This window comes from Bos mutus, chromosome 8 (genome assembly GCF_027580195.1).
Source record: "Bos mutus isolate GX-2022 chromosome 8, NWIPB_WYAK_1.1, whole genome shotgun sequence".
Taxonomy (NCBI): domain Eukaryota; kingdom Metazoa; phylum Chordata; class Mammalia; order Artiodactyla; family Bovidae; genus Bos; species Bos mutus.
The window spans coordinates 36698539-36722324 of record NC_091624.1 but is presented as its reverse complement, the minus strand read 5'-3'; the positions used below and the strand labels follow the sequence as shown (position 1 = coordinate 36722324).

Genomic DNA, 23786 nt, shown 5'->3' with positions numbered 1-23786 from the left:
AGAAGGGGGCAGAAAAAATGCCCCCTTGCTAGTTTTTGAGAGTTGAGTTCACTTGCTCAGTCCTGACCCTTTCCGACCCTTTCTGACCCGATGGACTGCAGCACGCCAGGCCTCCCTGTCCCATCACCAACTCCCAGAGTTTACTCAAACTCATGTCTATTGAGTTGGTGATGCCATCCAACTATCTCATCCTCTGTTGTCCCTTTCTCCTCCCGCCTTCAATCTTTCCCAGCATCAGGCTCTTTTCCAATGTTTTATGTCTGTTCAGTTCAGTTCAGTCGCTCAGTCGTGTCCGACTCTTTGCGACCCCATGAATTGCAGTATGCCAGGCCTCCCTGTCCATCACCAACTCCCAGAGTTCACTCAGACTCACATCCATCGAGTCGGTGATGCCATCCAGCCATCTCATCCTCTGTCGTCCCCTTCTCCTCTTGCCCCCAATCCCTTCCAGCATCAGAGTTTTTTCCAATGAGTCAACTCTTCGCATGAGGTGGCCAAAGTACTGGAGTTTCAGCTTCAGCATCATTCCTTCCAAAGAAATCCCAGGGCTGATCTCCTTCAGAATGGACTGGTTGGATCTCCTTGCAGTCCAAGGGACTCTCAAGAGTCTTCTCCAACACCACAGTTCAAAAGCATCAATTCTTCGGCACTCAGCTTTCTTCACAGTCCAACTCTCACATCCATACATGACCATTGGAAAAACCATAGCCTTGACTAGACGGACCTTTGTTGGCAAAGTAACGTCTCTGCTTTTCTTCCAAGGAGTAAGCATCTTTTAATTTCATGGCTGCAGTCACCATCTGCAGTGATTTTGGAGCCCCAAAAAATAAAGTCTGACACTGTTTTCCACTGTTTCCCCATCTATTTTCCATGAAGTGATGGGGCCAGATGCCATGATCTTCATCTTCTGAGTGTTGCACTTTAAGCCAACTTTTTACTCCCACTTTCACTTTCATCAAGAGGCTCTTTAGTTCCTCCTCACTTTCTGCCATAAGGGTGGTGTCATCTGCGTATCTGAGGTTGCTGATATTTCTCCCGGCAATCTTGAATCCAGCTTGTGCTTCTACCAGCCCAGCGTTTCTCGTGATGTACTCTGCATATAAGTTAAATAAGCAGGGTGACAATATACAGCCTTGACGTACTCCTTTTCCTATTTGGAACCAGTCTGTTGTTCCATGTTCAGTTCTAATCATTGCTTCCTGACCTGCATATAGGTTTCTCAAGAGGCAGGTCAGGTGGTCTGGTATTCCCATCTCTTCCAAAATTTTCCATAGTTGATTGTGATCCACACAGTCAAAGGCTTTGGCATAGTCAATAAAGCAGAAATAGATGCTTTTCTGGAACTCTCTTGCTTTTTCCATGATCCAGCGGATGTTGGCAATTTGATCTCTGGTTCCTCTGCCTTTTCTAAAACCAGCTTGAACATCAGGAAGTTCACGGTTCACGTACTGCTGAAGCCTGGCTTGGAGAATTTTGAGCATTACTTTACTAGCGTGTGAGATGAGTGCAATTGTGCGGTAGTTTGAGCATTCTTTGGCATTGCCTTTCTTTGGGATTGGAATGAAAACTGACCTTTACCAGTCCTGTGGCCACTGCTGAGTTTTCCAAATTTGCTGGCATATTGAGTGCAGCACTTTCACAGCATCATCTTTCAGGATTTGAAATAGCTCAACTGGAATTCCATCACCTCCACTAGCCTTGTTCGTAGTGATGCTTTCTAAGGCCCACTTGACTTCACATTCCAGGATGTCTGGCTCTAGGTGAGTGATCACACTATCGTGATTATCTGGGTCATGAAGATCTTTTTTGTACAGTTTTTCTGTGTATTCCTGCCACCTCTTCTTAATATCTTCTGCTTCCGTTAGGTCCATACTATTTCTGTCCTTCATCGAGACCATCTTTGCATGAAATGTTCCCTTGGTATCTGTAATTTTCTTGAAGAGAACTCTGCTTTGCTGCTGCTAAGTCGCTTCAGTTGTGTCCGACTCTGTGTGACCCCATGGACTGCAGCCCACCAGGCTCCCCCATCCCTGGGATTCTCCAGGCAAGAACACTGGAGTGGGTTGCCATTTCCTTCTCCAATGCATGAAAGTGAAAAGTGAAAGTGAAGTTGCTCAGTCGTGTCCGACTTAGCAACCCCATGGACTGCAGCCTACCAGGCTCCTCCGTCCACGGGGTTTTCCAGGCAAGAGTACTGGAGTGGGGTGCCATTGCCTTCTCCAGAAGAGATCTCTAGTCTTTCCCATTCTGTTATTTTCCTCTATTTCTTTGCATTGATTGCTGAGGAAGGCTTTCTTATCTCTTCTTGCTATTCTTTGGAATTCTGCATTCAGATGCTTATATCTTTCCTTTTCTCCTTTGCTTTTCGCTTCTCTTCTTTTCACAGCTATTTGTAAGGCCTCCGCAGACAGCCATTTTGCTTTTTTTGCATTTCTTTTCCATGGGGATGGTCTTGATCCCTGTCTCCTGTACAATGTCACGAACCTCATTCCATAGTTCATCAGGCACTCTATCTATCAGATCTAGGCCCTTAAATCTATTTCTCACTTCCACTGTATAATCATAAAGGATTTGATTTAGGTCATACCTGAATGGTCTAGTGGTTTTCCCTACTTTGTTCAATTTAAGTCTGGATTTGATAATAAGGAGTTCATGGTCTGAGCCACAGTCAGCTCCTGGTCTTGTTTTTGTTGACTGTATAGAGCTTCTCCATTGACTCCTATTTTCTTTCATCCCCCTTTATTCCATTCTTTTTTTAAAATGAGAGGTTTATTTAATGTATTTATCTGTTTCCTTATTTATTTGCTCTATTTTTTGCCGTGCTGGGTCTTTGTTGCTGTATGTAGACTTTCTCTAGTTGTGGCAAGTGGGGGCTTCTCTGTGGTTGACGTGCGTGGGTTTCTCATGGGGGTGGCTTTTCTTGTTGTGGCGCACCGGCCCTAGGGACCATGGGCTCAGTAGTTGTGGTGTATGGGCTTAGTTGCCCCATGGCATGGGGAATCTTCCTGGAGCAGGGACTGAACTGGTGTACCCTTCATTGGCAGGTAGATTCTTTTATTTTTATTTTTGCCACTTTATTTTTTTAATTGAAGGATATTTGCTTTGCAGAATCTTGTGGTTTCCTGGCATACATCAACAAGAATCAGCCATAGGTACACTCATGTCCCCTCCCTCCTGAACCTCCTTTCCATCTCCCTCCCCATCCCACCCTTCTAGATGGTAGGTTGACTCTTTTTTTTTTTAATATAAATTTAGTTATTTTAATTGGAGGCTAATTATTTTACAATATTGTATTGGTTTTGCCATATATCAACATGAATCCTCCATGGGTGTACACATGTTCCCCATCTTGAACCTCCCTCCCAGTAGGTTGACTCTTAACCACTGAACCACCAGGGAAGTTCTATTCCATTCATGAATACAGGTTTTTGTGGTGATATTACTACCACTCACCAAGATTCTGGTTTGCTTCCCCTCCTGGCAATTGCTCCCTTGAAGTTGGGCATGGGTGTATGACCCACTTTAGCTGGTGAAATGTGTGCAGAAATGGTGTGTGTCATTTGTGGATAGGAGCATTTGAAGAAGGGTTCCCCTTGCTGTCTTGCCTGGCTGGAGTCATCATGGAAACATGTGTTGATCTGAAAGAACCTGCCAAAGGATTGAAGCAGCCTGGAATGTTAAGCCGAGCCACCATATGGAGCACAGCTGTGCTAGAGATCGCCTAGACCCACCACAGGCCTTGTATGTAGGTGGAATAGAATTTTGTTGTGTTCAGTCACTCAGATTTAGATGTCTTTTGTTATTGCAGCATCACCCAGCCTATCCCGGCCAATCAGGTGTGCTGCTGGTGATCACCACGTGTTGTAGAATAGGGAGATGAGATTACAACAAGACTAGAGGAGGGGTGGATGTCATTCTGAGTTCTTGGATTTAGATTTGGCTTTTGCTGTAGGATGAATTATGTCCTGTGACCCCAAGAATTCATATGTTGAAACCCTAAGCCTCAATGTGATGGTGTCTAGAGAGAGGGTCTTTTAAGGAGTAATTTAGGTTAAATGGAATCATAAGGGTAGGGCTCTAGTCTTATAGGACTGTGGTCTTCAAAGAAGAGGAGGAAAGAGAGAGATCTCTGCCCTGTGATGACATAGTAAGAAGGTGGGCATTGCACGCCAGGAAGAGAGCTCCCAAGAGAAACCTACCATGCTGGCACCTTGATATTGAATGTCTAACCTCCAAAATGGTGAGAGAATAAATGTTATTTAAGCCATTCAATCCATGGTATTTTATTATGGCAGCCCAAGCTAAGACAGATGTGGCAATTGCCAAGGCTCTGAAGAGTCTATCTTTGGGAATCAGTGAATCTTTTTGGTTGTATAGACAAAAGTGATCTTACATTAGATGATAGCCTTAAAATGTTAAGTCTAGGGTTTGGGAAGAAGGATGCATGTTGTTGTTGGAAAGCCATAGGATGACCTATCGAGATATTTATCTTTTTTTTCCCACTGCCCACAATATTAACCCCTTTGTATGTTTAAGGGATTTCCTATTATATTAGTCTCAGTTATCAATAGAGCTTATCTTTCATTGTAGAATCCCCAAAAGATTACATTAGGCTCCCTGAAGCCCAAGATAGTATGTCTTGCTGGCTGTTGTACCACTAGCACCTAGAGCAGTGCCTGGTATGAATAAATATTCTGAGTTCCAGACAGTGATGTGGCATCACTTTAGACACAAGGGTTCACCAGGGCTGGGGCTCTATGTCATGGCAGCCTTTAAATCACTGAGGACCCTGCATTAACAGATACTCTGACCCTAAGGGGACTCATTGATCCCCTTAGGGCTGCCATGCCAGGAGGTGCCATTTACATGGGCTACATGGAAAAATGGTGTCCTTGTAGCAGTACATTGCTGCCGTCCTGCCTGACAGGCTGGGGTATTTCTGACAGGCATAGTATTTCCCAAGAGGAATGGTGTCCTGATAGTAATGAGGGGACCTTGACATGAATGGAGATCTTGTCAGCAATGGGGACACCAATATGTATGGGATGTCCTGCCAGGATTCCTTAATTGATGAAGGGCTTTACAGTATTGGGCCCCTACAGGTAGGAAGGGGTGCCTTCCTCTTGGGGGAGGATCCTTGAAATCATGGTCTGACAGGTATGAGGTTGGCAAGGTGATAGAGGTTTTGATGGTGATGGGTCCAGATTTCCAGTGAGTGTGATTCTGAGATCCAGAACTGTGGGGACGTGGGGTGGGGTGGGTCCTGTTATCTGGCAGGGCAGTGTTGAAGCTTCTAGGGTTATAGCCATCCTACTTTGACTGGACTACTTTGCAGGGCAGCCCATATCTCCTGCTTCCCCTTTGAACCATGGAAGATTCAACAGTCCTAGGGATGGAAGTAGGGTGGGAGGTCTGACTTCCCCATCCACTCTGATCCTCAGACTCTACCCTCACCCTTGTCCTCCTCCCCATCCTGCCCATGCCTGGCCCTTCAGGAGATGGAAGTAGCTGTCAGAGTGGCTCCTTCAGGAGTCTGATCCCACCCTTGCAGCCCCTAGATGCTCTGCCCTGCAGGGGTTCCAGCCAGACTGGATCAGAGGCCCCCAAGAGGCCTACTCCTTCCAGAAGTCCTGCCCACCAAACCCCTAGACAGGCTCCTATCCCTGCCCTCTGGGTCCCAGCCCTGCCCTCCATTCCCCCTTTCATTTCAATGTTACCAGGTCCTGGCCTCTGCTACTCCCCTGGGAATGGAGGTAAGAAGATAGGCACAGTTGTAGCCTAAGCCCCTTCTCCACTCTCCACTCTTGGGAAAACTGAGGCCTGAGCAGACCTGGAGAACCTGTGCCCACTTTCTCCTGGATGCTCAGGGGAGGGAGGCTCCCCTTCTGCTGGAGAGGTCAGCCCAGGAGGCCTCCAAGGGGCATGTCTGTGTCTGAGCTCTAGCACTGGGATCTTGCCCAAGGTCTCCAGCTTCTTCTGTCCTTTTTAAAATAAAATATTTATTTATTTGGCTGTGCCAAGTCTTAGTTGCAGCACCCAGGATCTTTAGTTGTGACCTGCAAACTCAGTTGCGGCATGTGGAATCTAGTTCCCTGACCAGGGATCAAACTTGGGCCCCCTGCATTGGAGTCATGGAGTCTTAGCCACAGGACCAGCTACTTCTTTTATGTTTTCCCAGCTTTTCTTAGGAAACCAAGCCTTTCCACCCAATCTGGCCATCCCAGCTGCCAGCCCTCAGCTCAAGTGCTACCCGCCAGGCAGACTTGGACTGCAGTCTCAGCTTTACTATTCACTAGTCGAGTGGACTCAAGAGCTCATTCTATCTCTCTGTGCCTCAGTCTCCTCATATATAGAACGGGATGAGCGATCTCACCTCATAGGGTTGTTTGAAGATGCAGTGTTAATGTACATAAAGGACTCAGCATGGAGTCTGGCCCAAAGCCAGCCCTCAAAGCCGTGGCTCTCGTGTTCTCTGAGGGCCCCTTCCTCAGACCTGCCCCTGCTGTATTATTGCCCATTTTTTACTTAGGAGGTGGGTCACCTCAGCGAGGTGTTATGTGTGGTAGCTAAGAGTACAGATTCTGGAGCTGAACTGCCCAGCTGGGATCCCCCAGCTCTGCTACTTTACTGGCTGTGCAGCGTGGATAAGTTACTTAACCTCTGCAACTCAGTTCCCTCAGCTACAACTTAAGAATGATACCAGCACTTGAAGAGCAGTGTCCAGTACTTAGTAAGCACTGGGGGTGGTTTAGCTAGTACTACCAAGCCAAGTCCTCCCACATGGACAAAGAAAGTCTCAGGGACCATCAAGAAAGTTCTCTGACCAGAAAAGTGCCTGTTTATTACAGCAGAGAGGCTCTTGGAGGAAACTCCCCACTTGGGAGTCTTGCTCTCCAATGAAGTTCTTATTTCCAAGGTTTTCTGTCTGTTTCTGAGTTTCCCGGATGCCGGAGAAGGGGTTATGTGGTAGGGGCTTGCCGAGAAATTGAACACGAGATGTTGAAAATCTGATCAAAACCGTATGGAGCTGGCTCTGAGCAAACACTTAGCCATGTAACAGAGACAGCCCTGCTGTCTGGAGAACTGGATGTGCTCCAGGTGTGAGTGGTGGTGGGGTAATCGTGGGAAAGGGTCAAGTTTAATTCCATTGTTTGATAATCATTTGTGCGCTAGGCCTTGTTCTGTGCCAGGCTCTGGGCAGGACAATGTTGGCAATGGAGATGGACAGGCCCAGTCCTCTTCACTGGCAACTGTTTCATGGAGGTTTTTCTTTTTTGGCCGTTCTCAGCTTGTGTGGTCTGAGTTCTCCGATCAGGGATTGAACTGGGGTTCCAGCAGTGAAAGAGCCAAGTCCTAAGCCCTGGACTGCCAGGGAATTCCCCTGTGGACAGGAAGCTTTTTGTCCACCATATTCACCATTTGTTTGTGTTGTTCGGTCGCTCAGTTGTGTCTGACTCTTGGCGAGCCCATGGACTGCAGCACACCAGGCTCCCTTGTCCTTCACTGTCTCCTAGAGTTTGCCCAAACTCATGGCCTTTGAGTTGATGCCATCCAACCATCTCATCCTCTGTTGCCCTCTTCTCCTCCTGCCCTCAGTCTTTCCCAGCATCAGATTCTTTCCCATACCGTTCACCTCCATATTCACCACGGAGGTGGATAAAAAGGCTGGGAGCTCCTTGAGCAAGGATGTCATGTCCCTTTAGGGAGATGTAAGCTGCTGGGACCACAGGCCTTCAGGTAGGGAGCTGCCACTCAGTTGCCGGCCTTAAACCCATAGCAAGTATCGTGTGCCTAAGAGAGGAAGGTATCCACTTAGAAGCAGGCAGCAGGCTCCCATATCCTGGTAAGGGAGCTAGAAGTCCACCCCATCCCTCAGACAGAGACCTGGCAGCTTCTTCGCTGTCATGCAGGTAGGTCGGCAGCTGGCCCTTCAGAACTTTGGGAGAAATAAAGTCTCAGCATTTGTCAGTGAATCATAGCGAAACAAGACAGGTATTGAAATCAGATGCTGAGAATTTTGAAGTGGATCTGGACAAGTCACAGACTGCTGGGCTAAGCCCTCCTGTGTCTGGCAGGGAGATAAGGGAAGAAGCCCCAGTGCCCAGGAGGCTTGGTAGCTAGGAGTGGGGAAAAGAGGGAGGGAGAAAGCCAGGAGGGAGGGCACTGGCTGGAGGAGAGCTGGGAGGGCTTGGGCTTCCTGGAAATTCTTCTCCCTCCAGGTCTCCAGGGTCCAGCAGGGGGCTGTTTAAGCCACTTCACCAGCTCCTGGATCGGTTTCTCTCTTCCTGAACCTCAGCTTCATTCCTAGAGGGTGGTCCCTGGGTCCCCAGGGAAATGGGGACCTTTCTGAATGTGCATGACTTTGGGGGAGCCTGTGTGAGTGTTGGGAGGGTGGGTTAGCCTAAGACTCAAATAGTCAGGAATTAAGTCTTTTCTGGAGTGACTCTTAAAAATTCAGCACCCTCTCCTGCTGCCCACACATGACAGATGTGGGGAGGAAGGCCTTGGAGGGGGCAGTGCAGGAAAGGACTTGCCTGGATTTGCACAGTGAGGGATAGAAACAGGACTGGGGAGTTGTGACCTGTTTCTGTGTCCCCTCCCCTGACAGTGGCAGTATGAGGGAGGTGGTGTGTTTGGGGGCGCTCTGTCCTGGTAATACCTCCTCAGGACTCCTACCCTCACCTTCTCTACTCCATCTGTTTATTTTCTCAAGCCTCCAGAAGGAGAGTTTGTATCTGCCCCAGTGGCAGACTGAACTCCGCTTTGCTTCACTGGGAACTGAGGACGTGTGGGGATGTGCCTGGCTCCCACCTGTGTTTGTCCTCTGTCTGCTGTGGTGCAGGACCCAGGTCCAAAGGGATCTCTGGGGCTTCATGGTTGGCTGACTTAATGGATGGGTTAATGGATGGATGAGTTGGCGGGGAATGAGTGGGTGGATGGGTGGAGTTCTAATGGGTGCAGAGACAGCTAGATGGATGGCTGCATGGATGCATGAATGGATGGGTAGTTTCCCACAGGTAGCAGAGCCAAGTTTCCTGGCTATACCAGTTGTTCTTGCAGACTATTCCTTTCCCACCCACTCCTGTGTCTCCGAGGTTTTTTCAGGTTTTGAACGCCCACTCTTAGGAGCAGAGGTGAGAAAGAAGCTTCTGTGCTGTCAGTCCAGTGAGGAGGGCTGGCACAACCCCTTCACCTCTGCTTCCCTCCCCTATCTGCCCAGGTCTGCCCAGGTGTGACCAGATGAGGAATATGGTATGGTGGTGGCCTCTGTTCCTAGACGAGGATGCTCAGTGTGGTGTACTAGCTGTCATTCCCAACCCCAAGAGCACAGACTTGCAGCTTCCTGCCAGACAAGCCCTTAGGGGCCAAAGTCGGGAGACCAGCCAGCCTCCCCAGGGGACTTCCTGAGCACGAGGAGGTCATTCCTCCCAGAGAAGCCTTGTGGGATGTTCCACGAGTCAAGGGCTTTCATCTCCCAGAGCTGAGACTCCTTCCCTGCGACTCCACTGGTCTCAGTCCCTGGAGCCCATGTGGCTATGAAGTGGTGGTGGGTGCCCTCAAGCTGAATCTTCCCAGCTCTGTGGCTGCTCCATTTTCTTCCCTCTCCCACTCTGACCTCTGACTCCTAGGTCTGCCTGTTAGTATCCCTGAGAAGCAGGGCCCCAGTATTGCCATATGGACCCAGTTGGGGCTGGAACTGGGTTAGACTGAGTGGGTGACGGAGGAGGCTGGTTGGGAGGTGAGATTCTATCTGGACAGATGGGCCCTCACCCCTGGCTGCTGAGCCTTTTCTTACATATTTATCTGTTCTCCAGACAAATATTTATTGACTGATTACCTTGTGCCAAGCAGTGTGCTGGACACCAGGGAGACAATGGAAACCAAAATAGATGTGATCCCTGTTCAGGAAGGCTGACAACTAGCAATTATTATTATTATTTTTTTTTGTTTGGTGAATAATCAAGTTTATTTAGGTACAGTCTATGTACGAGAGAAGTTGAGATGTTTCTAATTTATTCTTCATTATAGTCCAGTCTTTTAGGGACTTCCCTGGTAGTCCCAGTGGTTAGGACTCTACACCTCCACTGAAAAATATGGAACGCTTCACAAATTTGCGTGTCATCCTTGCGCAGGGGCCATGCTAATCTTCTCTGTATCGTTCCAATTTTAGTATATGTGCTGCCGAAGCGAGCACGACAACTAGCAATTATAACTCAGCATCTTGAGTGCTGCAAGAGGAGAGGAGCAGAGGGCCCTGGGAGCTTGGGAGGAAGGAAGGCTTCCTAACCCTGTGTGGAGGAGTCAAGGAAGGCTTCCTGGAGGAGGAGTCATCCAGACCTAGATGGGAAGCCAGGCAGGCAGAAGAGAGAGGAGTGTTCCAGAGAGTGGGAATGGTGTGGGTGGATGGGTCCTCACCCCCAACCCCCCCACCTCCAACAATAGAGTTGGGCCCCTGCCCTTACCCTAGCCATGAGAGCTGGTTCCCAACCACTCCCTTCCCTGCCCCCAGCAACACCAGATCCCTGAGAGACCTGGATGCTTGAGCACTTGTCCTGGAGAGCAAAGACTCGGAGGCCTGAGAGAGTTTTGGGTCGTTCAGGGAACCGACACAGGTTTAGTGTTGCTGAGCCTTGGAGTGTGACAGGGCTGTGAGGAGAGAAGAGGTGGGGCCTGATCCTGGGAGCTTATCCTGAGAACACAGGGTGTTAGGTAGAACTTGCTCAGGCTGCAGAGTGGAAACTAATCCTGCCGTTCTGTCTCCCCTTTCCTATCACTGTCCTCCCTGACAGGCAGCAAACACATGGCAGACAGACAGACTCGTGGGTACCAGCTGGGCTTTATTGGAAACATTGCAATCTTTACCACACATCCTCACTCACACTCACACTCACAATGACACTCCTGCCCTGCTGCAGCCAGGCCAGGTCTGATGCAGGAGGGCAGGGGGCCTGGTCTCTCCCTTCTAGTCCTTGGTTCCCCAGGGCTTCAGTGATTCACATTCTGTCTTCAGAACACAGAGCTCTCTCTGGGCTGTCATAGGGTAACTGCTGGAACACTTCTCTGGGGGAGGAAAGAGAGGCAAGGTCACGGACTGAGGTCTTGGGCAGGGGCGTGGAGGGAGGAGGCAGGGCTAGGAAGGGTCAGGCTTGCCCTGGCAGAGTTCTTCTTCAGTCTCCGGATGATGCGACCCACCCATGGCTGGTCTGGGGGTGCACAGAGCTCGTGGCCTCTCTGCGTGGTGAACCTGGAGACAAAGGTCAGAGATCAGAGAAAACAGCCCTGGAACCCAGTTTCCCAGCAGGCCCAGGTGGGAAGGTCAACGACTGGGGACCACATGTGGGAACCTATTTCAGGGACTTCCTTGCAGGGGTTTAGCTTGGCAAGGAGAAGAGAGATAAGGAGGTGAGAGTGGATTTCACCAGGGGCAGATGGGGGAGGTGAGGCCAGACAGGCTCCTTCTAAAACTCACACGACGGCAGGCAGCCTGCAGCCATCCTTGAGGAGCAGGTAGCGGTAGGCTCGCACCAGGAATACAGGGATGGGGCGCTGGGTCACAGACAGGCAGCAGTCTTCAGCGTCGTTGGCACCTCCCAGAGCTAGGGTGGGATTAGTGTCAAGATACAGGGATCCTGAGGAGGGGAGGTCATAGCCCTCACTGGTGTTAAGGACATCTGTCTGGGTGTGGCGGCAGCTAGACCAGATTAATCCTCATCCAGTATGAACCAATATGGCCCTGCATGTTAAGCTGCTTTAGTCATGTTCGACTCTTTGAAAACCCATGGACTGTAGCCCACCAGGCTCCTCTGTCAGTAGAATTTTCCCGGCAAGAGTACTGGAGTGGGTTGCCATGCCCTTCTTCAGGGGATCTTCCTGACCCAGGGATCAAACCATGTCTCTTATGTCTCCTACATTGGCAGGCGGGTTCTTTACCACTAGCGCCACCTGTGGTTGCTAAATAAATTGAAGCGCTATTTGCCAACAACTGCTGTTCTGAGCCCCGCAGATGACTTTCTGCTACCTGGATCACCCCAACTTCTTCTCTCCCAAGTCCTTTTAACTTCCCCACAGGAAGTTAAGATGGAGAATTCATGCTGGTCACCGTGTCCGTGGAGGGATGAATGTGGATTGGGGAGCAGGCTGGGGGTAGGGTCGCAGCAGGAAGCTGACATTAGTAGAATTTAGGAATTGTTAAAATTTTTGATCATTTAGCCCTGGCTCAGTGTCTCCCATTCTCCCCACCTTAAGCAAATATAGACTGTTCTCTCCTGCCTGGGAAACTGAGGCAGCAGGCAATAGAGCCTGCAGAGAAAGAGGGAATCGTAGGCTCTGGATACACCAAGAGACAGACACACACTGGAATTTGGGGGCTCAGGTACACTCGCACTCACAGGCACAGGGAGCCGCCAGGTTCACTGAAACATGCAACCCTGACTCACACAGTCCCTCACATCCAGTGGCAAGCAGTCTGAGCTCTAGACATCCCGCTCCTTTCCGCCACCAACCCCGCCCCCGCCCCTGCCATGCTTTCCCTCACTCTTACCAGGGGAGACCCAGAGGATCAGCAGGCTGACGGCCAGCAGTGAGGCTGTCTGGAATGCCATGGAGAGTGAGCGGAAGGCTGACTGCTGGCGAGCTGTGAGCTAGTGAACTGAGCAGAGTCCCCGTGAAGTCAAGGCTCAGCTGGCAAGTGCAGGGTGTGAAGGGATCTGGGAACGTGAGTGTGGCAGCCAGAGGAAGCTGGGGCCTCCTTCTATTTATGGCCCGGAACTTTCACTTTCCCCACTCAGAAATCCCCTCCAAGTCCCGTCTGTGGATTCCCCTCTGGCCCCTTCTGTCTAATGGAACCTGACCCTGCCCCCCTTCCTCTCTCTGTTTTCCTTGGCTTCAGCTCTAAGAACCCAGTAAGCAGGCTGTAGTCTGGCTGAGAGCAGAGGACCTTGTGCTGTCAGCTCAAGAGAGAGAGAGAGAGAGAGTTCACATTGTCACCTCTTTGGTGGCATTTGCATCATCAGCCACTGGATTGGCCTCCAGAAGTGATGCTTAGTTTCAAGGGACCAGAGTGAGGAGGCGTGCCCCCTTCCTTGGGTTCATGCCTTTTCCACTCTTTTCTCTGTGGTTCTTGTCTCTGGTGCTGATGGTGGTACAGAAACCCCCCTGGTGCCTTCAAAACAACCATGGATCCGGGAGAGCCTCCCCAGGTCATCACAGTGCCTGCCCATCCATCATCTAGGAACCCGTCTCTCCCTTGGGACAAGAGAGTTGTGAAGGAATGTTCCTTGGAAGGAGGCCCAGCACCCATTCCCACATCTCAGGCCCCTGGGATTCGACCTCCTGACTCAGAAAGCACTGCCCCTTGCTCTAGTTACCATTTTCATGTGCTCAACACCTGGGTCAACACAACAGCTGGACGGAGCCTGGCCTGGCAGAGCCCCCTTCGGCTTTCCCTTCCTCTGGCTCCTGGGAACCAAGAGGGGATTTTTAAGGAGAGGGGGGTGGCCAGCTCATATTCACACAAATCCCCAAATTTCAAGGAATAGACTGATAGGGAACGGGACAAGTGATTTCCCATCCTTAGGAAAGAGACCAGAGATAGACCAGAAAAGAAGGCCTCAAAAGAGAAGTTAATATGTGGGACACCCGTTCAACCATCCTTACCCAAGTCCTGGACTCTCTTTTGGATGGGGGAGTGTTTCCCTCACAAGTTTCTGACTTATTTTTCTTCCTACACTTGATCTTAGCCAAAAGGCTGCAAAGCGATCTTATTTTTCTTTTTATCCATTAATAATAAAGTAGTAATAGTATTTCTGATTGTTTACTCTATGCTAGATTTCGTACCGAGGAGCTTACCACTATTACCTTGCTTAACTTTACCAACAAAACTAGGAAGTAGCTATATTATCATATTATTATCGCCTTTAAAAACACATAAAGAATGAGGCTCAGAACACAAGGTCACAAGGCAAGTCAGTGTCTTGAACCAGGTATCTTTAAGATTTACACTCTTAAAAAATTATTTATGTTTATTTTTCATTGCACTGGGTCTTCATTGCACACATCCTCTCTCTAATGAGGCGCGTGGGGGTTTACTCTTCGCTGTAGTGTGTGAGCTTCTCCTTGCAGCGGCTTCTTGCATTGCGGAGCACAGGTTCTTCAGTAGTTGTGGCACACAGGCTTAGTTGCTCCACGGCATGTGCAGTCTTCCTGGATCAGGGATTGAGCCTGTGTCTCCTGCATTGGCAGGTGGATTCTTATCTGCTGTGCCACCAGGGAAATCCCAGATCTACGTGCTCTCTCTTTTTTTAAAAAATTAATTTATTATTTATTTGGCTGTGCTGGGGTTTTAGTGGTGGCACCCAGGAATCTTCAGTCTTCACTATGGCTCGAGGGATCGTGGCATATGGGATCTAGTTCCCTGGCCAGGGATCGAACTTGGGCCCTCTGCTTGGGGAGCATGGAGCCTTTGCCTCTGGACCATCAGGGAAGTCCCAAGATTTACGCTTTTTCCTTCCACCCCACACTGCCTACCATTGATCACAGAGCAGCACAGGGGAGTGAGGCTCTATAGCTTGCATGCCTAGGTTGGGATTTAGATTCCATTACTTGCCAGCTGTGTGACCATGTGAAAAGTATCTAGTTTCTGTGTCTTAGCATCCTCATCTGTAAAACAGGAATCCTTCTTAGGATTAAATGAGGTAGTCTGAGCAAAACCCTTAGTTTAGAGGCTGATACACAAGAAACACTCAATATTAACCATTATTATTATTCTATCCTTTTACTCATATATCTGTTGATTCATCTATCTATCCATTTTTCCGTGGATCCTTATGGTAGTTCTGATAATTCTCTGTTGTCTCACCCCACTCCAGTCTCCACTCTGCTCTGCTCTGTTCTCTAGAAGGGTGACCTCTACAGACAGTATCACTCAGGATCCCTTATCCTTTAGCTTCTATTTGGGTTTGGTCCATGGCAGGCAGCAGTGGGAGATCAGTGGTAGGAGAGAGAGGTTGGGGTGTGAATTCTCCAAATCCTTCATCTTGCTATAGTTCTCAGAGTGAATGATTTACTCTCTGGCAGTTGTTCTCAAAGAGCTGTCTTCCGGCAGCATCAGTGCCACCTGGGAGCTTGTTAGAAATGCAGAGTCTTAGGTCCTACTCCAGATCTACTGGAGTAATTGGTATTTTAATGCACCCTCGGTGACTCTGGTACTTGAGGGAGTGTGAGAACCACTGATTTACAGTTACAGATTATTTTGACTGGCTCCTCTCCATGGGTTTATCTCTAAGACTCCCAAAATAATGTTTCTTCCTTTGGTCCCTCAGGCCTTGGTGTGATGGTTTCTCGCTATTGCTAAACCCTAAATGCCTCACCATTCCGTGTTGGTTCCTTAATCCTAACTCCCATCTCTTAAAATCCCCTTAATTGAAATCTTTCTGGCTAGATCTTTTTTTTTTTTTTTTGACTGTGCTTTCTGTTTCCTGCCAGCATCCTGACCGATACAGTAAATGGTACCAGAAGAGATCCCAGGAATAGATTCCCCAAATGGGATCCTGGGATTGGGTTGCTTATATATTTGCTGAGTGCACAAACCTCCTTGCACGACGAGAGAGGACATGAGTAATCTGGAGCATGATGGAGCACCACCATCACTTAAGACTATCCCTAAGTGAGGTGTGGGGTGGGATGTTGATGTAGGGAAAGACATTAGGAGATAAATGCCTCAGTACTTAATTACTACGGCCGCAAATGGTGATTTCAAATGGTCATTACATATATTGTTGGATGGTCTGCTTGTTTCTAATTGTGCTGGCACAATTACATAAGGAAAAGAAACGTTTAAGAACATGAAATTCCAATTCAAGTTATAGGTAGAGATTCAGACAACTACTGTGAAATTCTTTTGTTTTTAATTGAAGTATAGTTGATTTACAATGTTGTGTTAGTTCCTGGTGTACAGCAAAGTGATTCAGCTATGCACATGTATACGAAACTGAATCATTTTCATATTCTTTTCCACTATAGGTTATTACAAGGTATTGAATATAGTTTCCTGGGATGCCCAATGTCCCAAATGATGTAGTTTGTAGCAAGCCATTTTAGGAGACTTGCCATGGTTTGGACATCCTTTGGCCCAATTTCCTGTCTGTCTACAGATTAGGCATTTGCCTCGTGCCTTGTCCTTCAAGGACTCGGGGTTTGCTATAGGGCTTCCCTGGAGGGCAGCCAGCATCTGGGCATGGCTTGTCTTTTTCCTTCTCTCCCTTTCCTGGGCCTTGGCCTCCCTCTCCTGTTCTGTTATAAAAGGTATTGGTGGCTTTCTGGACCATTTCATCTAAAGAGGCATCAGAGTCCTGCTGCTGTTGCTGTTGTAACTTTATCCTTGTCACGCAAGTGTATGTTCCCCGGTTCTTTGTCTCATCACAACAAAGATTTGGAGCAAAGGATATTAAAGCCCTCAGTGCGTCACAGCTCTCGGGTCTTGGACAAACCATGCTACAGCTCTTAGGAAAATCAGTGTTACAGCTCTATTTTATTTAGAAGATAGCAGGAGAGAGAGAGAGAGAGAGAGAGAGAAAGAAAGAAAAGAGCACGCGCACTTGGGAGAGAGAGAGTCCGTGAGAAAGCGCTTTGGCTCCTCCTTTTATATGTTTTTTTTTCCTCCACCTGGGCCTGCCCTATGCAAATTGGGCTTAGCCAGGACTGTTGTTTGTTCTGTTTGTTCTGCCTGAAGTCTTCACTCTGGTCCTCGGACCTTCCTTGTCTTTTAGCCACTGCCATTTTGGACTCCTTTTCCCTATTCTACCTACCTAATATCCTGATATCTGATGCACATTGGGACAGGAATTTGTCCTTTAAAATCACCTGTCCCTCATAAGAGTCTAAGTCCGGATTGTTATACTTTTGGAGGGCTTCTTTGAGATTTTCCAGAAAGGCAATGGGGTTCTCACTGGACTCCTGAGTTATTGCTGGCCACTGCTGTGGACTGGCCACAGTTCCACAACTAATGGCTTCCTTCTATTTGCCTGGGTGGTCTTCCTTAGGGGTGAGTCTTTCTGAAGCCTATCCTACCCAGTATTGTTGCAACCTGAGAGCTGGGTGTCCCTGGGTCTGGGTGCAGATCCCCAGGCAGGTTGAGGTGTGACAACCTCCTGGAGATTGAATCCCTGGGCATGTCAACCTCCTGGGACCCTGGGCTGGTGGATCCCCAAGCAGGGTGAGGCATGACGACCTCCTGGGGACCCTAGGTGAGAGAGTCATTTCCTAGGCAGGTTGATAAGGAGTCTAGGGGTCCCCAAGGAGAGAGGGGTCTGAAATCTCAAGGAGGAAGAAAGGAAAAACTTTTTTTCTTTCTCCACATTCCTTAGGATTATATAACAATAATGTTTCCTGCCTAAGGACAGTCTTTGGATTCAACCTTCTGTTATCTTAAAATGTTAATTATGGGAGTAGACCTGGTCTTTACAAGGATGTATCTTGCCTGAGGACAGTGTTATCTTAAAATGTAAATTATGGGAATAGGACTGATGAGGTCTTTACAACCTCCAGATATTCTTTGGATTATATAACTTCATTGTTAACACTAGCAAGCGGGTACTCTTTCTACCCCCTTCTGATGCCTATGTCAGAAGCTTTCTCTATCTCCTTTATACTTTAATAAAACGTTATTACACAAAAGCTCTGAGCGATCAAGCCTCGTCTCTGGTTCCGGATTGAATTCTTCTCCTCCGGGGGCCAAGAATCCCAGTGTATTCGCGTGATTCAACAGCAACCTTTCTTCTTGGGGGCTCGTCCGGGATCCTTCAGGACAAGGTAAGGATGCTTGGAGCTTTAGTTCTTTGTTCTCTTAGCGAACACGTTTTCTGCTGTGCTTTACTAACTCTACCATGTGCTTGTGTTAATGAATGGCATGCTCTGCGTGAAGCAAGTAAGGAGCCCTGCCCTGCGGTTCCACGGTGATCTCATACGGCTTATGGCAGAAACCTGTCGGGGCGTTACACCGACCTGCCAATGCCAGGAGGCACCCAATGTCTCCTTCGGGAACCGACCAGAAATGGGCAAAGCGTGTGGACCTAACTCTCCTTTCTTGGTCAAGCTTTTCGGTCTCTTTGACCATTTCATAACTCCTTGGGAATTAGAAGTACTAACCTAATCTATCGGATCATAGACTTTCAAGAGACTTGTGATCTATACTGTTATTGTGTACTGTGGCTTAGGTCCCAAACTTGGATTGGTAGTCAAGAAAGCGCCTAGCCTCGCTAGGAATCGAAAGTTCGGAAGCTAGATGGAGCTCTAGCTCCCAGAACATCTCTGAGGTTAAAGGTTACTCAGATTGGGACTGCGATGGGTTTTTTTCTTTGGTAACGCCAGCTCTTAGTAGATCAAAGGAGGCTGTTATACTGGTGTGGTGATGCTTGGAAAGAACATCTCAGTTTTATGTTCGCGTCGGTCTTATTGTAGTTTTTAAAGATTTTAATCCATGAAATTATCCCCAGGTTTGGGCTGCCACGGAGCCTTCAGAGTGACAATGGCTCCGCCTTTAAAGCTGCTGTAACTCAGGGGGTATCTAAAGCTCTAGAAATAGAATATCACTTACACTGTTCCTGGAGACCCCAATCCTCTGGAAAAATTGAAAAAGCTAATGACATTATCAAAAGACATCTGCGCAAATTAACTCAAGAGACGCAGGACAAATGGATTAAAGTCCTACCCATAGCTTTAATGAGGGCTCGAACTACCCCACAAAAGGAGGGACTGCCCCCCTTTGAAGGTATTTATGGAAGGCCTTTCTTACGCACAGACATTGTTATAGACCCTGAAGCCTTGGAATTAACTAATTATGTAACTCAGCTCTCAGCTTTTCAACAGGCATTAACAGAACTCCGGGAGACGACTCCTGACCCAGCCTCTGAAACAAGCAAGCCTCTATTTGAGCCAAGAACCGAGGTCCTCATAAAAACATTGGGATCTGGGGGCCCATCCCTCGAGCCTCTTTGGGAAGGTCCTTACCAGGTTATTTTTTCTTCTCCCACAGCTGTCAAAGTGCCAGGAATTGATTCGTGGGTACATCATACTCGAGTTAAGAGGTGGCACCCTGACCAAAATTAAGTGACTTTATTTTATGTCTTTACTTTCTATGCTCTGACTTTGTACCTTTTAGATGGACCTGATAACCTATGTGAGCTTACTTCTGCTGACTCCAAATATCCTGAGTCTGCTGTTGGATCCTCAAGACAATGTCTTCCCGTCCTGGGCTCACTCCTATGCTGCATTCCACAATCGATCTAACTGCTGGGTCTGTGGAGCGCTCCCCTCTTCATCAGTGGAAGGCTTCCCATGGTGGACATCCCCATTTCAAGGAAAAGACTTTCTCCAGGTCTGTGAATATCTTCGACAACAATCACATGCGATGCCTCTTCTTCATCTGATGACATCTACCAACCCTAAAATGGACTGGTGCAACACTTTGTACTCTAACTATGGACATAATGTGACTTTTAATTTTGATTATACATTGTCTCGGTTCAATGACTATTTTGCTACATATAAGGTAAACAGGTCTAGATCTAATGGTTTTTTACCTGACGTTTATCAAATATGGGATGAGGTTACATGGCTAACTCCTGAAAAAGGACGTTTAATATCTACTGCCTCTATATGCTGTGAACAAACAGAGCTGTCCCCAAAAGTTAGCCAACAACTTACTTACAATGATTGGAAACAATTGGGATATTTGTCTCAGGAAACATGCAATGTAATCATTCCCGTGTTTTCCAATTCCAGTTCAGGTTCTCCCTTTGTCTGGCCAGGCATGAATTGGGACTGGATATCTCAGTCACACTGGCTTGCTCCAAACGGGACTTATTGGATATGTGGCTCTTACCTATGGTCATGGCTTCCCCCTGGTTGGATAGGGAGATGTACTCTGGGTCTAGCCTTTACTCACGGCTTTATATTTTCAGAGCTTCCAGAAAAGCCTGCTAATTTACCCCACCTTAAAACTCGGTGGGCAAGGTCTGTATTTCATTGGTATGATTATTTGGCTGCAGCGTTTGTTCCCTCTTTGGGAACTACAGATGTTATGTTACGAGTGGATGCTTTGACTAATTTTACTCAACAGGCATTACAAGATTCTCAAAAGGCTATTTCAGCTCTTAATGCTGAACAAGCACAAATTAGAAAGGTGGTTTTACAAAACAGATTTGCTCTAGATATTCTGACAGCTACACAAGGAGGAACTTGTGCCATTGTTCATACCCAATGCTGTACATATATACCTGATATGAGCACGAATGTTACTCATTTTACCAGCCACATGAACAAGATGATTAGGGCCATGGATACTCCTGAAGCCTCAATTGCCTCACTTTGGGAGACGTTAACTAGTTCCCCATGGTGGACAACTATCTTAATTACAATAATTCTGGTTGTTTTGTTCTTGCTGTTTGCTCCCTGCATCTGTAATTGTATAACTGGATTTGTTTCTAGCCACATGAAAGCTTTTAAGTTACACATGGTTGCTCAAACTCCTGCTACTGCTGTAGCTTCCTACAGCTACTATTTGGGGCCCCTGGATCATATATCCTCAATATGAGGATTAGGAGAATATGTTGCCTCACCAATTTAGGGACAACGCCCCTGGTCAGCTAGGAAGAAGTTATGGAACGAGAACGATGCCCCTTTTCCCTAGGCAACATAATTCTCCTAAAAGAAAAGGGGGGAATGAGAGAGTCATTTCCTAGGCAGGTTGATAAGGAGTCTAGGGGTCCCCAAGGAGAGAGGGGTCTGGAATTCTCAAGGAGGAAGAAAGGAAAAACTTTTTTTCTTTCTCCACATTCCTTAGGATTATACAACAATAATGTATCCTGCCTAAGGACAGTCTTTAGATTCAACCTTCTGTTATCTTAAAATGTTAATTATGGGAGTAGACCTGGTCTTTACAAGGATGTATCTTGCCTGAGGACAGTGTTATCTTAAAATGTAAATTATGGGAGTAGGACTGATGAGGTCTTTACAACCTCCAGATATTCTTTGGATTATATAACTTCATTGTTAACACTAGCAAGCAGGTACCCTTTCTGCCCCCTTCTGATGCCTATGTCAGAAGCTTTCTCTATCTCCTTTATACTTTAATAAAACTTTATTACACAAAAGCTCTGAGTGATCAAGCCTCGTCTCTGGCCCCGGATTGAATTCTTCTCCTCCGGGGGCCAAGAATCCCGGTGTATTCGCGTGATTCAACGACAAACCTTTCATAGGCAGGTTGACCTTCTGGGACCCCAGGCTGGAGTTGGGCATCTCCGAGGTCTTCAGCGTGACTAGTGCTGGGTAGGATTAAGGCGTTGTAATCTTAACTCACTGCCAGTTTGTCTACATGGATGGGAATAGATACCATGATGTAAGGCAATCCAAGCATGTGCCCTGAGACTGGGAACCTGGAAAAATAGCCATGTCTTATCCTCTTCTTGCTCTGAGGGACTGTAAGTCACTGATTTCCTCCCCTAGTCCTCCATAAGAGCAGTTTAGGGTGTCTCCAGTGGTAAACATTTCATTGTCATAGGCACTCTAGGTAATAATAGAAGTAATGACAAAGGAGTGGGTTATCTGGTCCTCTTAGGGGCATTAAGAGTGCTTTAATAATAAGCTGGGTGGAGCAATGTTGCCTACAGAGGGGGCAGAGTTAGTAAGTTTCAGGAGTTAGTAAGTGGCTTAAGAACAAATTGATAAGAGGCAACAGACCAGATGTTCCATAAAAGTGGAGTGGAGATTTGATCCGGGGGTATGTTTGTAACTTTAGGAGAAGGGTGGTAAGGGTTTGGGCCCAAACGGCCTACAGGCCTAACTCCCAAAGTGGCAAACGTTATCCTTGGAAGCCCAATTGCCCTGGAAGGGATGCCACCAGCAGATGGACTCCTAGCAAGCATTGTGTGCCTGTCACCTGCCCTGGCAGGTCCACTGAGAGGTGCTGTTGTTGCACATGTTGTAGGAAACATGGAAGATGAAGGCCTGAATATCTAGAGGGATTGGATATTATACAGTATTTTCCTCCCAAGGTCAGCTATTTTCTGGTTGTCCCGCCAGAAGATTGTAGACGCAATATTATGGGCCTGGACGGGGCTCAAGAAAAGAGCATAAAACAGGACAGAAGGGGGGCGGGGCACAACTTTTGAAAGAACAACATAGCCCAAGAGCATAACATAAACTCATTAACGTCACATGGGTCCAAGATGGCAGTCAAGTTAAATTCAACTAAACCTGGATCCTCAATCTGCAAGCTAAATGCCACACCCAGAGGCACTGTCAAAAGACCAAGGAGTGGGTGGTTCCCCAATTGCTGGAATGATCCTCCCACTCATTAGCATATGAAATCACCCAGCTTACAAAAACTAACCACACGTTTCATGGTCACCACATACACCTTCTGTGATAGCACACTTTGTGGACTGTGCTTCTCTCTGAATTCAAACAAATCTACCTCTTACCTATCACTGTATCTCTCACTGAATTCTTTCTACAATGAGACATCAAGAACCTGAGCTTCATCAGGTCCTGAAACCAGGCACCATGTGTTTTGATTGGGTGTGAGTCCGTGCCAGACACCACTGAGTGACCAAGCACAGCACAGAGTCCGTGCCACGTGAATTTGAACCCCAATTTTAAACAGTTTCAAGACAGTTTTCAGAAGTGGAAAGATAATGGCCTGCCCAATACTTTGTTAACAGTGGCATAGATGGAGAGAGGAGCTGAAGGATGGGAGGAAAAAGCAGTGGGAAAAATGTACTAAGGAACCCATTTCATTACTTGCTGGAGAAACTGCTAAATGCCTGACCTGTGCCCACAATTTTCATTGGCTTTATCCTTGGCACAAAGGCGATTAAGGACAGAAGAACCCTCACCCACTTGGGCAACAGCTACTGGGGAGCAGAGAATAGTGGAGCCTTTGGGACAGACTGGGGAGTAGCTCCTGCCAGAGTGCCTCAATTGCACCCACTGCCACTAGCCTGTTAGCTGGGGATTCGAGGAAACAAGAAATGAGAGATCACAAAAGAATTAAGATTTTGTTAGCCACATGTCCTTCCAGCCATAGGGGCGAGGACCTCCTACCTTAACTGGAGGTCTTCCGGAATCTGAGACTGAGCTGTGTAAGCTTTCTGCCAAGTTTGTTTTTCTGTTGTTTTGGTTTCCAGCACACTAGGCTTCTTGTTACTTCCACTGCTCTGGGTTTCCTTTGTGTTCAGTTTCCACCATGTGAGTTTTGCCAAGTTGGGGTTCTGCTGTGCTTGGTCTCTGCCTAACTGGGGCTGAGCTGAGGTTGTTTTGGCCAGGTTAAATCTGAGTCACGGCACCAGATATGTCGAGGGAGTGTGTAATTTCCTCGGTTCTGTCTTGCTGCAGCAAAGATTTGAAATGGTAGACCAGTGTTACAGCTCAGTTACAGCTCAGAGTTTTATTCAGCAAGCAAAGGAAAGTATACCCTCGAGGCATGAGGACAGGCCAACCGGAAAGGAGAGGCCTCAATCCAGCTTGGCTTCCTCTTTTTATATGTTTTGTCTCCTCCCGCCTATAGCCTGCCCTGTGCAAATTGGGCTAGCCAAGAAGGGAGTGTGTTTGTTTCACCTGAACTTTTTACTCAGAAAAAAGTGGATTTTCTTTTGTTCCATTTTCATGGGCTTTTCCCTTTCTTTGTCTTTTAGCCATTGCCATTTTGTACTCCTTTTTCCTATTCTAACTACCTAATAGCTCCAAGAACAAAAGCATATTCACTGAAGGAGCTGTAAGAACTTGTCAAC

The 23786-nt window shown here is 47.5% G+C and overlaps 1 protein-coding gene and 1 non-coding gene across 2 annotated transcripts; both read right to left on the bottom strand.

The window, feature by feature from the left end:
• Positions 1–10088: 10088 nt before the first annotated feature.
• LOC138989056 (U6 spliceosomal RNA) lies at positions 10089–10195 on the bottom strand. The gene has a single exon (XR_011465290.1). It is a non-coding gene; the product is annotated as a U6 spliceosomal RNA (small nuclear RNA).
• A 623-nt stretch (positions 10196–10818) lies between these two features.
• Positions 10819–12812, bottom strand: CCL19 (C-C motif chemokine ligand 19). Its single transcript, XM_005903051.3, has 4 exons — positions 12542–12812; positions 11471–11597; positions 11152–11245; positions 10819–11061 (listed from the first exon to the last, which is right to left on the bottom strand). The coding sequence occupies exons 1-4, from the start codon at positions 12600–12602 to the stop codon at positions 11035–11037; spliced, it is 309 nt and encodes a 102-aa protein (XP_005903113.1). The 5' UTR covers positions 12603–12812; the 3' UTR covers positions 10819–11034.
• Positions 12813–23786: the final 10974 nt, after the last annotated feature.

Bases quoted from the DNA above. Each gene is read 5' to 3' on its own strand.
- CCL19 (XM_005903051.3), bottom strand. From the start codon at position 12,602: ATGGCATTCCAGACAGCCTCACTGCTGGCCGTCAGCCTGCTGATCCTC. The intron at 11,598-12,541 runs GTAAGAGTGAGG...ATCCCACCCTAG, and splicing joins GATCCTCTGGGTCTCCCCTG to CTCTGGGAGGTGCCAACGAC. The intron at 11,062-11,151 runs GCAAGCCTGACC...TTCCTCCCCCAG, and splicing joins TGAAGAAGAACTCTGCCAGG to AGAAGTGTTCCAGCAGTTAC.